The 15072-nt window shown below is 39.1% G+C and overlaps 1 protein-coding gene across 1 annotated transcript in view; it reads left to right on the forward strand.

The window, feature by feature from the left end:
• Positions 1 to 15072, forward strand: part of EGF (epidermal growth factor) — a 107184-nt gene that overhangs the window by 29212 nt on the left and 62900 nt on the right. Inside the window, 2 exon segments of the mRNA XM_036920873.2 lie at positions 8474 to 8599; positions 9640 to 9762. Of these exon segments, the coding sequence (XP_036776768.2) occupies positions 8474 to 8599; positions 9640 to 9762 (249 nt within the window).

Raw genomic sequence — 15072 nt, forward strand, 5'->3', positions numbered from 1 at the left:
GCCATGAGGAAGACGAATTTGTTGGTTTGCACAAGTCTTTGGCTCGTTGAGTTGGACTGCTGGTCATGGAGGAGGTTGGCGCAGCCCCTGGCTAAGCAGGCTGACTCAGCAGAGCCAATTTCATCAGGATGGTCTGCTGATGAGTCTGACTAGTTTCCTGAGATCAATCACTTTCTTCCCTCCTCTGGGCCCTGCCTGCTTGCTGTCTGCCCCCTCCAGGCACAGGGTCCTGTAGCAGGCACGTTGGACATTTTCTTATCAAGGCACATGTATTTATCTGCCTTCCATGCCATTCCACATGGGTTTCTTGCAAGTACTTCAGGCACAAAGGAAATAACTGACCTGTGCACTTTGACCTCTTTCTCCCCAGCTCCTGTCCCTCCCGTGTCTTGCCTCAGGGGGGTCGCAGCTCACCTGTTTCCTGGGCAGAAGTCTAGGTGCTGTCCTTTCCTCCTCCTCCCTCATTCCCACCTCATGAAATAAACCTCCAGCTAGTAACAAATCCCCACCTGCATCGGAAGCACCTGTGCCCTCTCTCAGCAATCCGTCCCTGGAGACTGCTTCCTCAGTCTCCCCACCTCCCTTTTCTGTGTGGCAGGGAGCATTACCCTTCAAAATGAGAGTCCAATCACATTATTCCTTGGTTAGAACCAGTTGACAGCTCTTGCTGCCAATAATGAAAGTCCATTCTCTTTATTCAGCCTGCTTGCAGGGCCCTCTGCTCATTTCTCAGCTTCCCCTCTGGCCATGTTCTGCATCTCATTCTGCGCTGCAGAGTTCCTCTCAGACTGAGTTTCCCCCCACGAGGCATGCTGCTCCCTCCGCCAGGCCTCTCAGCATTCTCAGGAACACCCTTTCTCCTTCTTTGCACTGGCTCCCTCTCTTCGTCCTCTGAGAAGCAGCCTGAACATTACCTCTTTTAGAAACACATTCCCAGACCCCCTCACTGTGAGCCACGGTCAGCTCTGCTCAGAGAGTAACACATTTCCCCTGGGCCGTGGCATTTATCATGGTTTGCTGGAATTGTCTGTCTTCCTGAACTTCCTCAGTCCTATGAGGGAATACAATACCCAATTGTACTCCCAGTGCCTACATGATATTTAATAAATGATAGTTGAGAAAAAAAAGAATTTAAAAAAATGCCCTTTGGCATTCCCTCCCCTAAATAATGTCATGAGGAACAAGTTCTGAAGCTGTATAATATTTAAGTAGGGATTGCTTTCCTCAGGTGTTGTGAGCCCCTCCTTCCCTGGGCTGGACAGTCCTCACCAGGGCTGGTCCCTTTTCTGTATTATGAATAAATCCCCAATGTTTTAAGCCAATTTTCTCTACAGCTAAACTCTCACTATGCCTCAGAGTCTTTTTTTTTTCTTTTAATTGGTCTAGATCTCAAGAAAGAGATCTGAGCTAGAAATAATAGATTTGGGAATCACATGGGCTTTTGCATAGGAAATAAAATAGCAAAATACCTCGGCTGTATATTCTTGAGCAGTAACAGAAATAGACATAATTATTCTGAGGGTGTACAGAATTACCTGCTTTGAGCTTATCTGTATTTTCCCATTTAATCTTCACAACAATCCTATGAGTTAGGTGTGATTATTCATACTGGGGTTTAGCTGTCACAATAGCTGGTTCAAGGTCACACTGAGGTGGAATTAGGATTTGAACCTGGGTGGAATGACACCATGCTGCCTCCCAACTATACCCTCACTGCTATCTGTCATTTCATATCTTAGATTTTCCTTATTTGTTTTGGGAAAATCTGTAATTTGGTATGCTATTGTCTATCCACGGCCTCCTGGTGTTTAAATGCTTCAATTTTCACAGATCATGAGGCCAAAACCTTATTTCTCTCTCTGTAAAAAAATGTTTCTCATTGCAGGAACTCAGAAAATCAATCTCTCTCTCTGTCACACACACACACACACACACACACACACACACAATCAATCTCTCTCTTGTCACACACACACACACACACACACACACACACACACACACACACACTTGTCCCCTGACTGACCTGTATGCAGGCCCACAATCAATCTGACCTTTTGGTTGACATGAGTAAACTTACTAGGCAGCAGTGCTCTCAGACACCCATACGGTTATATGAATCTCAGAGCCAGTGTGCAAGCTTCTTTGTATACAATGTTAATGAATTATTTCAAGCTTACCTTCTGGGGATTTTGCAGCTTGTTTTTACTGCTTATGATATTATTTTGTAAAAGGTCCAAATAGTTCTGCTTTCTTCTGTATTCTTTAAATGTAGATTATAGTTTTAAGGCCATAAGAGAGTTTCAAAGGCATATTCTTTGGAAAATGAAGGGTGTCTATGATCAACACTGTGTAATGTATTTGCATCCATTTCATGCACAAAAATATTCCTGAGTTTAATGCTGAGAGTTCGTGAAGGAGAATTGCCTCCACCTGGAAATGTACCGCTTAGGGAAGTGATTAGTGTAGCTATAACTGCCCAGGTGGGACTCTGATGCATTTTGATTATGTCATTTTGATATGTCATAGTGTCACTATAAAACCTTGGTTATTTGTAAATAAGAGAATCATCTTAGATAGATGAGCATTTTTTTCTTATAATTTTGTCCCAAATTGTTTTACTGTGGTAAAATATGATTATAAAATTTATCATCTTAACCCTTTTTAAGTGCTGAGTTCAGTCATATCAAGTACATTCACATTGTTATGTGTAACCATCACCACAATCCATTGTCCTAACTCTTCTTATTTTGTAAAACTGAAACTCTATACCCACAAAACTGTAGCACCTCCCAGACCCTGGCAACCACCATTCACCTTTCTGTCTCTCTGATTCTGACTACTTCAAGTACCTCATATAAGTAGAATTATACAATGTGTATTTGTGACTGGCTTATTTCACTTAGCATAATGCCCTCAAGCTTCATCCATGTCTCAGCTTCTGTCAGAATTTCCTTCCTTTTTAAGGCTGAAAAATATTCCATTATATGTATGGACCACATTTACCTTATCCATTCATCTGTTGATGGATACTTGGGTAGTTTCCATGTTTTAGTTTTTGTGAAGAATGCTTCAGTGAACACTGGTGTACAAATATGTCTTCAAGAATCTGCTTTCAATTCTTTTTGGGTATATACTCAAGAAGTGATTTTCTGGATCACATGGTAATTCTATTTTGAATTTTTTGAGGAACTACCTTATTGTATTCCATGTAGCTGTACCATATTTTATTCCTACCAACAGTGCACAAGGATTCCAATTTCTCCATATCTTCACCAACACTTATTTTCTGTTTTCATACAATTTTCAATTATTGGTTCAAACACCCGAAGCTGTTATTTTTCATAGACATCTCAGCAAAATATGCATGGTTATTTCTTCCTAACATTATTGACATTTTCTTAATGACTAGAATCACGTTTACAAAGATACACACCACTGGGGCAATCACTGGAATGGTTTGAGGTTAAAGCTGGGTTTTTAATGCAGGTAGGCCCTGACACCAAATGGCTGTCACTTGAAATGCCTTTTAAATACTTGGAATGGCTTTTTTGCATTTTTCTGCCTACTTCCTTGCTTTTGGCTCTCACTTCTTGTTAGTTTCTACATGCCTGGCTGTGGCCTCTTTACTTTCTAATCTGAGCCTCCTCTTGCTATTTATTTGTTGAGAAAACCAGATGGTTTGTCCTGTAGCATTTTCCACACTTTGGATTTTGCAGATTATATCCCCATAGTGTCATTTAACATGATTCAGTATTTCTTATAAACTGGTAGGTTTCTGCCTAGGAGCCTGAATAGATTCATATTTTTGCAAGAATACTTTATAGGTGGTACCACAGGCGGTCCTGTGTGCTTCCCATTGATCACACCAGGGGACATGTAGTGGCTGATTCTCCTTTTGTGATGGTCAAGATTCATAAGTGGTCCAGGTGTTGCCAAACTGGTCCAACATTTGTAAAGTTTCCCATCAACCTTTCACATAAGTTTTAGAAGTTATTGTTTATCATTGCTTAGAATCATTTTTCTTCACAGGTTCAAAGTGATGACATTTTCATTCTATCATTACTTATGCATTTATTAGCTGAAGAACTTTTCCATACCAGCTATGTAATTTCCTTGAGGAAATCTTTTATAAGAAAGATAAATTAAATGCTTCTTTCCCTTAATTTATGTGTTTTCAGAATAAAGGGTTAGTGTAGACTTCAGTGTTTTTTCTTTTTTAAAAATCATCTTTATAAACTCATGGATTTAAAAAATATTTGGTATGTTTCTATTGATTGCCAGGAGCAGCCTGATTTGAGGTGTCTGGTCTTTGTGGAGAGGTGAGCCTATGGTAAAGAGATGCCCAGCTTTCCCAGTAACGACCCTGCCAGCCTAGGACGCTGGGCTGAGGCTGTGTCTGAGCTCAGCAGGAAAGAACGCCGGCGTCCTGCAGTCACTCTTGCTGTGGGGGAATGCAGTGGGGTGGGGTGGGACAGTGGGAGTGGGGGCATACACTCCTTGTACTTCCGTCTTCATGCTGTGGACTGGCCAAGATTGTCAGAAATGGGTATAAAATAAAAGAAGACTGAGGGGCCTTAAGGGCTCATTCAAGAGTATAAAGCATTTATATTTTAACTGCTCAGAGGCTCTTGATTTGTTTACTTTCTGATTCTTGGAGGGGTTTAGATGGATAAGGATACCAAGAAGCTGAATGCTGGCTAAGTGATTTTTTTTAACTGTAATTAAGAATTCCAATAGCACATAATGGATATTCTTGTGTTTTCTTCTTCTTTTCTATTAATAGCAAAGAACAAACATCTATATTATACAGTTCGGGAAATTTTTTGAGGAAGTTGAGGGAGTGATTTATTCAGGGAGACAATAAATAAATGAAATAAAAACATAACTGGGTTTTTAGAGGAAAATACATATTTATCATATGTGAGTTTATAATAACATGTTAAATATGTAATTTTTATGTAAAAACCTATAGTTATATTTTATTTATATATACACACATAAATATACACATATACATATACACAGTAATATAAATACTATATATACCTATATATGTATATATTAAAGAGTTGGGATTTCTAATCAGAAAGCTTGAGCTTGAGTCCCAATACTATCCCTTATTACCTGTATGAGACCCTTAAACCACTATTTCCTCATCTGTAAAATGAAGATAATACTTGCTCTACATAGCTCAAGGGATTTGTGAAAATTAAATGAGATAATGCAAATGTTTTATAAAGTGCTATTTAAATTTTTTATTATATGTACTAAATATTGGGGGTGTGAAATTTTAGTTACAAGAATGATTGAAGTGAATGGGTTCAAATGGAAGAGACTAGAAAGGCTTTGTTGATGAGGCAAATCTTACACTGAATTTGAGGTTGGAAAAAAAGTGGGAGAAAGAACCCCATGCACATTGTTTTGAACTGGGCCAGGGTAAAATCTACAGATTTACATGGCTGGAGTAAAGCTCGTGAGAGCCTGTGTGTTAGGCAGTTACTGAAGGCGCAGTAGGTGGTGGACACTAAATTCCACGATTAGGAGCTTTAATTTGATCTCAAAGGTAATTAAGCTGCTCTGTGGGCTCTGGGAAGGGGTGTTATCTGAGGTAAGGCAGTAGTTTTGAGGGCTAGCTTTGGCCTCATTTGAAGCTAAAGAACAACAGAAGATTAAGGAGATTAAACAAAAATATAGCCCTTAATCCTCTATGTTTGGCCACTTCTGAAAATGACCTTTTAAAGTGTGTAGTGTCTGAATTCAGGTCACATGATTGGCACAACCACTCAGAGAATACTTAACGTTCATCACGAACGAGTGATGTATTCTGTTAGTATTATTAAAACCGTCAGCAGTGTGGTAGTGGGAGGAGTATTGCACTGGCACAGTCTGACCATCTGTTCCAGTTCTAACTCTAAGGTTCACTGGAAATTAAGGAGAAACCAAATAAAGGAGCTGAACTGTCAGAAGTTTTTGTGTATGTATTCCAATCATTTGAAGCACACTTGTGTTGTAAAAGGCACCACTCTAGGTGCTGTTGGGGCTAGAAACATGCTTTATTCTCAGACACTTACTGATTAATGGGAACAAGATGCATATACATAATCCTGATTATGATAATGATAATCAGAACCACAGAGCAGATGAGAGGTAGTAGAAAAGTTAAAGAAAGATAAATAACATTGGATCCAGATGAAGAGCAGAGTATTCCTGTACTCTACACACTAATTGTTTTCTCATCAGTCAGTTTGAATCTCTATTAACATATCATAAGCAGTAATAAAGGTTTGAGAATCATTAGAGGCATAAACAGCAAGGAATTTCTCACAAATATCTGATTCTGTATAGAACCATAAATGCATTTTTTTTTTAAAGTGAGGGGGTCTCAGAGAACATCTATTCCAACACTTATTTCATAGATTAGGAAACTAAGGTCAAAGAGAGAATGATTCCGTGTAAAAGCAGAAGGAAGACAGAACTAGTTTTCCTAATTCTTAATCCTGTGGTCATCTGTCATGCTGGATTTGTAAAGATATTTTTAAGGGATATTATAGGAAACATAATTCTTCAATCGTTTTGTTACCTCAAGAAAGTGGGAGCATGTCAGTGCTATTAAAAGCCAAGTGAGACCTTTCTGTATTTTTGTTACTGTTCACTTGCAAACTTTATAACATTAAAGTCAAAATAATTTACACGCTTTTTAAAAAAAGAAATTTAAATGGGTGCATTTTGTCTCCAAAACTGACAAGTTTCACATTTTAGTCATTTACTTTCAATAGTTGGGTCATGTCAATTTTGCTTCGTTAACGATTTTGATATGTGAAGCAGGGAAGAACATGAACATATGAGATGTACCAAAAACAATGTAACTATACCTGCATAATTGTAAAGACCATAGGAAACAAAATTTATGGAATCAATATCCAAAAAAGCTATTCAAGATAAATCTGAACTGACTTAGTAGATAAGACAAGGCCATTGAAAAACTGCAATGCAAGATTGACCTTGCATTGAATTCTCTCATGAGATTTGAATAAAGAAGTTTAAAATAACACAGACTAACACAGTCGAGCTAAAAGGAGGTATTTGTAACTGAGATGCAGGTGGCATGTTTCACTAGTTGTCTAGGCTGGTGTTTCTCCAAGTGTGGCATGATACTCCAGGCAACAGAATCACTCTGATACTGTTAAAAAGGCAGCCTTTCTCTTGATCTACCTAATCAAATTCTCTTGAGGGTGGGATGCCCTCTAGGTGGTCTCAAAGTACACTGAGGACATTTTCAAGGGGGCAAGAATGTTTCCACTGTGTCATGCTGTTGTTGGTCAAGAAAAGTGTTTAGTGACTTGAAGTAGAAGGACATTGGTAGAGTCAGAGTGAGGGGACACTTTTATGAGTAGATAAACAGAGAACTGGGACACAACATGGAGAATGTTCTTCAGCCCTCACTCTGCTGTTCTCAGATTCCCTCTGGGTTGTGTCTGGTGCCCTTTGCAGCAAGGCTGTGCTTTCAGCCATCCTTCCTGAGGTCCTGGGCTCTCGTCTTATTCGCAGGCTGTTGCTGATCTCACTCAGCCATGTCACGATGCTGCATTCAGGATCCCAATCTTCCTCCCTGGCTGTATCTCTTGCCAGAGCTCCCACGGACATACCTACCTGCATCAGGGATCTGCCCTCAGACTCAAGCTTAGCTCTGTATTTTCCAGAGAATTTTACAAAGGCCCTGCCATGGTTAAAATCAGCAAAAAATTCTTCACTCCTTCTTAGAGGTAAAATTTTAACAGGGATATACAAAGGACTAGGGTAGCTCTGGACTCTGGCTCTGAAAATCAAAGATACCACGTTGGCCATTTTGTTGTTTATGATCCAAACCAAAAACCTACTTCACTGAATAGATTTTACTGTTTACTCTGGGCTATTTTATAAAACACAGAATGCTGCCAGCAATAAACTCCAAATTTGGGAATGAGACATATGACAATGGCATATATTAAGTCTGAAAGTTGTTTTTAAAGTAATGATCCTTAGAACAGCTAAATATATAGACCTGACCTATAAATATTATATTTAAGAAAAGATGTTATCAGGTTTGAAGCTTTTTTATTTCTTAAAATTTATTTTCAGGACTTTTGTTTATGTGCTTTAGTATTATTTTTTTAGAAAAGCAAATCTGATTGAAAAAGCAAAGAAGCTCTGTTTAGTGTTTGTCATCCAGAGAATGACATCTCCAGCTAATTAAGATGTCCTATCCTGAGAGCTCTCATATAAGAAATACTACTAGAGAAATAGATGAGCTTCTGAATGCTTTGGTATCTGGGCTAATGCTATTTGACCCTAGAGCAGTATCCCTACCATGAAAGAAAACACCCCTGCTGATATTACAGGGAGATTAGACTTGCTAAGAACCCTGAAGGGGTCAAACATTGTGTCCCATCAAAACACACCTCCACTCCAAATAAACTATCTTCTTTTATAGATCAGAAACAGTGCACACTGAGGAAAGGTAACTGCAGAGGCAGCATATGTGGGCGAGACCCCAAGTCCTACTCGTGCATGTGTGCAGAGGGATATGCTTTAAGCCAAGATGGAAAGTACTGTGAAGGTAATGTGGGGGGCCTCTCTCTGAAGCAATGGTGGCCTGAGGCTCAATATGAAAGTAACTTCAAGTTTCTCCCCTTTTCCCCCAGAAAAAAAATTTTTTGTCTCCAATTTGTAAAGCCTTTGTAGTAACTTTCAGATCTTCATGTCTTGTGTTCCTAGATCAAACACTCCCAGAGGCTACTCAGGTGTTGACATAAGGCAGGGATTTTCTGAGTGGATTCCACGGACCTCCGTGGATTTGACCATGTGAAAAAATGTCAGTATTTTCAAATTTTTTAGGAGAGTTTCTTGGCTGTCATAAGGTCCTCAAAGAGTATATGACTCCCACATTTCTTCCTGTATAGGTCTGGAAGGAATCTTGAGAAGCTATGCACCAGGGCTGGTTATCTGGCGCTCCCCCTTTTTAATACTCCAGTCCCAGTTAATGAACCCGGGAGAAATACCATGTCCTCTTTCCGGGGAGGTACACTCAGTTTCTGAGAAAGAACCTACCAGCTCTAGTACCTATTCAAAGGAATGAGTTGGGGTGAGATTTGGGGTAAACCTGTTAAATATAGGCCCCTGGTTATCTGCAAGTAGAGGGCAAAGGCTATAGCATCGAACAGTGCCCCAGAAGGCTGGGTTTCAGGCCACGTAAGGCTGTTGGAGACTCTTTCCACCCTGCGGTGACGGACTCCTGCCAGCATGGACAAGCCTGGAGAGAAGAGCTGTGGATGGCCTGTCTGTCAAGAACTTTCAAGAGTCCCTCCCTTAAATGGCTAGGTCTTTTCAAGAGAAATAGTACTTTCCCCCCCAATTCATACAATTCTAGTATGAAAATCTGTATATGCAGGTATAAACTGTGACAGAATAAAAATGGCTTTCATGGCAACTGAAGTGACTTCTTTCACTCTTTGTGAGAGTAGCAAAAACAGTCCTTCCTTGGTTGGTTACAGCAAACACAAGTGTGAGAAACTCTACTTGATGCTGACTTATTTGTGTTATAATAATTTATTTTCAGAAATAACCATCTGACTGTATTTTGCTCTTGTCATCGTGTAGATGTCAATGAATGTGCCTTTTGGAATCATGGCTGTACTCTTGGGTGTGAAAACATCCCTGGATCCTACTATTGCACATGTCCTGTGGGATTTGTTCTGCTTCCTGATGGGAAACGGTGTCACCGTAAGTCACAACAACAAGTATTTACTGCATTATTTTTCTTCCTTTTCAGTGATGTTTCCAGTGATGACCTGGGTTGGTGGTCCTTGATCAGCAGTATGCATCAGGATAGGCTTGGAGTTTTATTGCTTTGCTTTTCAAAACATGAATGACTGACTCTACCCCAGACCTAGTCAATTAAGACCTCTAAGATTGGGAAACAAGCTATGTATATATATTCTTGATTCTTTATCCATTTCTATTTTATTGTATTTTGTTATAAATCTCTGAAAGATAAGCATGTAAATAAAAACATAACCATGATACATTATCATATTTTAAAAACTTATCTGTAATTCCATAAAATCATGTAATATCCCATCAGTTTTCAGGCATAGCCACAATACCATTGTCCCACCTTTAATAACAAATGACAATTCCTTATTAACATCAGGTATCTAACAGTATTCAAATTACCCTTAAAAACTCTTTTTATGCCATTGATTTGTTTGAGTATCTGGGTAAGTGCCACATGTTGTCTTAGCTGAATTATCTGCCTTTTATTTTACAGATACCCTTTCCTCTCTTTCTCCCCTTGCAAGTATTTGTTGAAGAAACTTTGTTTCCTGCAGCTTTTCACATTCTGGGTTTTACTGATTGCACTTCTGTGATGTCTCTGTCTTCCTGCCAACCTGTAGGTAGATCTGAAGGCTTGATTAAATGCAGCTTTGAGATTTTTGACAAGAATATTTCGTGGGTGTGTTTATACTTCCCTTAGGAACCATGTAATGTGTGGTTATTTTTCTTTCTGTTATCCATTATGAGGTTTCCCCAGTAGTCTATTTTTTTTTCCATTATGAGGTTTCCCCAGTAGTCTATTTCTTTTTAAACAAGGTCTTGCCAGTTTTGTTAAACTAAATATTGTTCGTGATTTACTTTTCACCATTCTGTTCTAGCCTACTTGGTATCAGAATCACCTGGATGAACGATAGCTAGTGTGTATACTTTGTAGTACTGGCCACACACTCTGTGCCCAACTCAGTATCACTGCCACTGTAGTGATGAACACCAGTTTGGCCAACATGGCATACTAACTCTATTTCAGATTTCTGCAAGGCTGGACAATTGTTGGCAACGATGACCAGTTTTGTTTGCTTTGTCTGATCATTTTCAGCATGTGCTTGTACCACAGCACATGCTGACCATATTTCATTATGAGTTGGACCCTAGACTTGATGATTTCAGCACTGTTTTTGTCTTCTTTGAGGCCCCCATCTTCCTGCTTCGGGTGCAGGATAGCCCCCAACCAAGAGCACCCACTTATATTGCTGGGATGGAAAAAGAACCCAGTAGTCTTTCAGTGAATGGCTGTAGCAGCCATCAACAGTCATTTCCTAGGTCCATTATTTCAACAAGTGTTTCAGATGGTGATACGCAGTTCTAGTATTTCTTCTTAGCTATTAATTGGAATACCTTTATGAAGCGAACTTTCTCAAACTATTTGGTTACTTCAAGATACAATTCTCATAGTAAAGGCAGGATAGATGTTCGACGTTTTTCCCTCTTTATTTAATGATATTTAGAATAAGTTGACCAATGAGTATCTGGGTTTTTTAAATTAAGTATTGTTATGAACACATAGATTTTTTTTGTTTTTGCCAGATAGTTATTCTTTTTCATTTTTGCCCTGTTTTCCCCCTTATCCCTCCCCTCCTGCCCATCCTCCCCAGTCCCTTTCCCTTTGGTAACTGTTAGTCCATTCTTGGGTTCTGTGCTTCTGCTGCTGTTTTGTTCCTTCAGTTTTTGCTTTGTTCTTATGCTCCACAGATGAGTGAAATCATTTGATACTTGTCTTTCTTAGCCTGGCTTATTTCACTGAGCATAATACCCTCTAGCTCCATCCATGTTGTTGCAAATGGTAGGATTTGTTTTCTTCTTATAGCTGAATAATATTCCATTGTGTATATATATCACATCTTCTTTATCCATTCATCTACTGATGGACACTTAGGTTGCTTCCATTTCTTGGCTATTGTAAATAGTGCTGTGATAAACATAGGAGTGCATATGTCTTTTGAAACCGGGCTACTGTATTCTTAGGGTAATTTCCTAAGAGTGGAATTCCTGGGTCAAATGGTATTTCTAGTTTGAGTTTTTTTGAGGAAACTCCATACTGCTTTCCACAATGGTTGAACTAGTTTACATTCCCACCAGCAGTGAACACATAGATTTTTAACACTTTTGATACTTCAACCCACTGCAGCTATTGTCCTTACTGATTAGCAAATCATCTCCTCTTTGGCCGGGGGGGCCTCTTCAAACACCCCAGTACCTTTCCTTGTAACCTGGTGGGACCTATTTTCCAGGCTTGTCTTGTATATTCTATGTTCTCGACCTGGAATCAGTGGTTTCTTGAGGAGCCCTGCTTCTTTTTAATGAGAAAATGTATTAAGAGAACATAAACTGCTACTAAGTTAGTCATTATTTCTGGACCTTTTGGGGCATCAGAGCTAGGAAGACACTTTTAAAAGTAGAGAAATACTCAAAACGTTTATATGGATGTTCCCAACACAAATTTAGGCTTACACACCCAGATACCTCCTTACAGAGTTCTTACTGAATCTACTGGCTAAGTAGACATTGATATTTAAAATCATGTATATTGTCTAGTCCTGCTTCAGAGCTGATGAGAACTGGCCTGTCTGGTTGTCATATGTGCTTACATAAACCAGGCATAAAAATGGGCGGATGGCAATGAATTTCTTGGAAATTATCTGTTAACTTTGTGCCTGTCTATGGAACTTACTCTTCTAATACCATGTGGTTTACCTGCTGGCAAATACCCTCAAGTGCATATGTTAATGTGTACAGAGTTTACTATGTGCCAAGCACGATTCACATCATCCCATTGATTGTCAAAACCTCTAGAACCTCTGTGGTACATAGTTTACATTTTAATCTTTGATTTACTTAGAATTTATTTTGATGTATGGTTTAGGGCGGGGATTTAACTTTTTTTTTTTTTTTTTTTTTCTTCTTAAATAATTATTTTTTATTGAAGGGTAGTTGACACACAGTATTACATTACATGAGTTTCAAGTGTACAACACAGTGGTAGAACATTTATATACATAATTCTAGGTTCCAGCTATCACCCTACCAGGCTGTTACAATATCTTGACTATATTCCTTATGCTATACATTACATCCCGGTTACTAATTTATTTTACCATTGGAAGTCTGTCCTTTTTTTTTTTTTTTTTTGTGAGGGCATCTCTCATATTTATTGATCAAATGGTTGTTAATGACAATAAAATTCTGTATAGGGGAGTCAATGCTCAATGCACAATCATTAATCCACCCCAAGCCTAATTTTTGTCAGTCTCCAATCTTCTGAGGCATAACAAACAAGTTTTTACATGTAGAACAAATTCTTACATAATGAATAAGTTACATAGTGAACAGTACAAGGGCAGTCATCACAGAAACTTTCGGTTTTGCTCATGCATTATGAACTCTAAACAGTCAGTTCAAATATGAATACTCATTTGGTTTTTATACTTGATTTATATGTGGATACCACATTTCTCTCTTTATTATTATTATTTTTAATAAAATGCTGAAGTGGTAGGTAGATACAAGATAAAGGTAGAAAACATAGTTTAGTGTTGTAAGAGAGCACATGTAGATGATCAGGTGTGTGCCTGTAGACTATATGTTAATCCAAGCTAGACCAGGGCAATAAAACATCCACGTATGCAGAAGATTTCTCTCAGAACGGGGGGGTGAGGTTCTAAGCCTCACCTCTGTTGATCCCCAATTTCTCACCTGATGGCCCCCCTGCGACTGTGCCTGTCTTAGGTTGTTCCTCCCTTGAGGAATCTTACCCGTCTCTGGCTAACCAGTCATCTTCCGGGGCCATACAGGGAAATGTGAAGTTGGTAAGTGAGAGAGAAGCCTTATTGTTTGAAAAAGTTAGCTTTTTACTTCTTTGCATATTTATGCCCTGTGGCTTCTATGCCCAGCATTTGTCTTGAGGTATCTTTACCACTTGGAAGAATTATGATACTCGGTAAATTTGATATGAGGCACGAATTCTATTTAAGGGTTGTAATTAGGAAGGAAGAAGAAAAGCTATAGAAGTAGCAGGCGGAAGAAAACATGGGAAGATTGATTATTTGATATATCTTCTTGTAGAGTAACTTCAGCATGTACAGGTTTTAAGCTACTACTTAAATAGCACACACACATTAACATAATAGGAGTATAGTTACATAACCAAAGCATATCTGTAATTACCAGCCGTCTGCAGTGAAACCAAGAAAACCAGTTAGGCACCTTAGGCATTTGTGAAAACTTATCTATGATATGGTGGATATTGTCCAACTGAACTTGAACAGTCTGAGAGAAATCAGACAAATTAAAACAACCCATTCCTGGGGACTGTTCACATGCCATGTGTTCTTTTAACAGTAAATAGTTTGTAGTTGTAAGACTTTGGAGTGCTACAATTTGCACTTCTCCAAATTCTTGGTTGAGTTCCAACAGTATAGATCCAGTCCAATTTTGTTGTTTTACTGTATGCACAGGCCAGCTTACATATCTCCTTCCTCATTCCCATGGCAAGTCCAGGAACGGGTGGGATGAGTGCATCTACAGCTGTAGCAGTGCGTGGATCTTTGTTGGGGTTTTTTTGCTGATCATCTTCTGGCATGAGTCTTCCCGAGAGTGCTGATGTTGGAAGTTCTCTTTCATATCGTATCTTAGTTCATTTTCGGGGTAGCCCAATTAGGCTTTGATCCTCTGTATAAACACAAATAGACCCTTTGCCTACACTTTTATATGCCCTTTATACCCTTGTGTAGAACTCGTTGGAGGATACCACAGAGGAACTGCCCTTTTTTTTTTTTCTATCACTAATCTACACTTACATGACGAATATTATGTTTACTAGGCTCTCCCCTATAAACCCCTTTACAGTCACTGTCGATCAGCATAGCAAAATGTTGTAGAATCACTACTTGCCTTCTCTGTGTTGTACAGCCCTCCCTTTTCTCCTACCCCCTCCATGCATGTTAATCTTAATACCCCCCTACTTCTCCCCCCCTTATCCCTCCCTACCCACCCATCCTCCCCAGTCCCTTTCCCTTTGGTACCTGTTAGTCCATTCTTGAGTTCTGTGATTCTGCTGCTGTTTTGTTCCTTCAGTTTTTCCTTTGTTCTTATATTCCACAGATAAGTGAAATCATTTGGTATTTCTCTTTCTCCGCTTGGCTTGTTTCACTGAGCATAATACCCTCCAGCTCCATCCATGTTGCTGCAAATGATTGGATT

Source organism: Manis pentadactyla, chromosome 5 (genome assembly GCF_030020395.1).
Source record: "Manis pentadactyla isolate mManPen7 chromosome 5, mManPen7.hap1, whole genome shotgun sequence".
In the NCBI taxonomy this organism is placed as follows: Eukaryota; Metazoa; Chordata; class Mammalia; order Pholidota; family Manidae; genus Manis; species Manis pentadactyla.